Below are 2,300 nucleotides of genomic sequence, written 5' to 3'. Positions count from 1 at the left end.
TTGATTTAGGATGATGCCTCACAGATGTATGTCGAACCAAACATCGTAGCCAAGTGAATTGCCAGTTGCTTTAAGTTTGAATACTAGTCAATGGTATCCTTAGCCCAAAATTCTTCAGTTGACGCACTTCTGTACTACTTCAAGGCAACATCTTCCTATAGATTAATTATTTCCATTTGAAGTTTTGACTTTGAAAGATTAAATAATTTTTCAGCTACATCAGTTCATTCTCCGTCTGGGAGAACGTCGTAAGGAGTTTTTAAGAATTGTGATAGTTTTCCTATTTCAGAAAAGTCTTTGAATCTAGTATCTAATTCATTCATAAGATCTGACAAAAAACTTAAAAATGTTTCGATGTTTATAATTTCAGAATGATTTTTGCATTCAAATATTGTGGGAAAGTGAATGAATTTTTTTTGTTCAATGTCGCCTTTAAATATATTTAGTTTGCGACGGAAAGCAGACACACTTTGTATTAAATCACATATTAATTTCCCTTCTCCTTGTAATTCGACATTAAGCGTATTTAAATACTTCAAAATGTCATTTAAGAAAGCCATTGCAACTATATTTCGATTGTTTTCTAAGAAATCCGAATGTTTCTTTGCTTCTTCAGTATCTACATTTTTTAGGAATGTTTTTACTTCTTCTTTAATGTTCCAAAAACGTTCAACTACTCGACCTTTACTGAGCCAACGAACATGATTGTGTTGTAGTAAATCTGAATAAGCCGAATCACATTGACACAGAAACTCTTTGAACTGTCTGTGTTGAAGAGAAGAACGCGACCTGATAAAATTGATTAACTTGATCAAACCGTCCATAACGTCTTTCAGTGTAGCACTGAGTTTACTACAAAGTGATGTTTGGTGAATTATGCATTGATAAGTTAATATCCCGGAATTATTATCCCGGATTCTTTTTAACAATCCTTTTTCTTTTCCCATCATCGCTGGAGCTCCATCAGTGGAAATTGACACAATTTTATCATAACTCAAATCCGATTTTTTCATGAAGTCATCAAAACTCTTAAATAAATCTTCTCCACGAGTCTTGCCTTCAAATGTCAATATTGCTAGTAACTCTTCTCTAAACACTTTATTTTCAATGTCAAAGAATCGCACGAAAATTGACATTTGTTCAGAATCAACTAAGTCACAAGATTCATCAAGCGCAATGCAGTAGCACGGTGACTTATGTAAAAGTTCAAATAAGCTTTTTTTGTTTTCGGCGGCCAACATTTCTGTCCTTCTTGTGTTACTCCTTGCCGACAAAGGAATATCTTGGATAGAGGTAACGACTTTTTTATTTTCTTGAAAAAGTGCAGTGGCCACTTCCAACATACACTCTTTTACTATTTCGGAATCGGAAAACGGTTTTTGGAGCTTATTAAGAACCCAGCACACACGCAACGCTGCTTCAGTTGATTTCTCTTGTTCGCGCATACACTGTATAAGTGTAGTCGTACTATTTTTGTAAGATAACATACACGCATGGAGCTTATTTTTACGCATTTCACTGCCTGGAGGAAATTTTGTATGAAAATCTTTATGAATAGTTTCATAATGCCGTTTCTAATTTCCACTTTTAATAATAGCGACAGTTGAATTGCAAATTAAACAGACTGGAATAGCTCCAACCCTTTCAGGCAATACAAAACAATACAGCTCAGTCCACTCGTTCATAAACTTCCTATTTTCGCAGTCAATTTTGCGTTTTTTACTCAACATATTGAACGAATAATATAAAACGAAACACGCACTCTATCCACCGTTGAATGTATACGTACTGAATCGTATACTACGTCGAATACGGGAAACAGACAAATAATATAACTATTTCAACGGATAGCAACGATAAGCAATAAATATAATTTTACGCCATCGGTTCTTCGGAGTTCTTAGAAAATAATCAAATATTTGGTATCGTCACGACTCGGGGGTCGGCCGATAACATTGTAATAAAATCGATTATTACCTGCCCGATAAAATATTTGCAATGAATTATGATATAACTATAATCTGAGTTTGATAAATTAAATAAAATAAATATTCTCTATTAATAATAATACTTTTATAGTAAATAACATATTCGTACTATAAGTACATAATGTGTGACAGGGTCCAGAGTTTTGCCTTCTGCCAGTTGCCGATCCCTGGTCTAGAACTCTCATTTTACACCTACTCATTATCTCAAAGAAAATGCCGATAAAACAAGGTGCGTGGCTTGTCTATTACCTTGAATTGCACGTCATCTATCAATCGGTAAACTATTTCAGGCATATCGAAGCACAACGATGT

At 34.3% G+C, this 2,300-nt stretch overlaps 1 protein-coding gene across 1 annotated transcript; it reads right to left on the bottom strand.

The window, feature by feature from the left end:
- Window positions 1–224: 224 nt before the first annotated feature.
- On the bottom strand, window positions 225–1,514 carry LOC114120724 (general transcription factor II-I repeat domain-containing protein 2A-like). Its single transcript, XM_027982730.2, has one exon. It carries the CDS (start codon window positions 1,512–1,514, stop codon window positions 225–227), a length of 1,290 nt encoding a protein of 429 aa, XP_027838531.2.
- Window positions 1,515–2,300: the final 786 nt, after the last annotated feature.

This window comes from Aphis gossypii, unplaced genomic scaffold (genome assembly GCF_020184175.1).
Source record: "Aphis gossypii isolate Hap1 unplaced genomic scaffold, ASM2018417v2 Contig00327, whole genome shotgun sequence".
NCBI lineage: Eukaryota > Metazoa > Arthropoda > Insecta > Hemiptera > Aphididae > Aphis > Aphis gossypii.
This window is presented reverse-complemented; position numbering and strand designations above follow the sequence as displayed.

Coding starts and splice junctions, on each gene's coding strand:
- LOC114120724 (XM_027982730.2), bottom strand. CDS start 1,514: ATGCGTAAAAATAAGCTCCATGCGTGTATGTTATCTTACAAAAATAGT.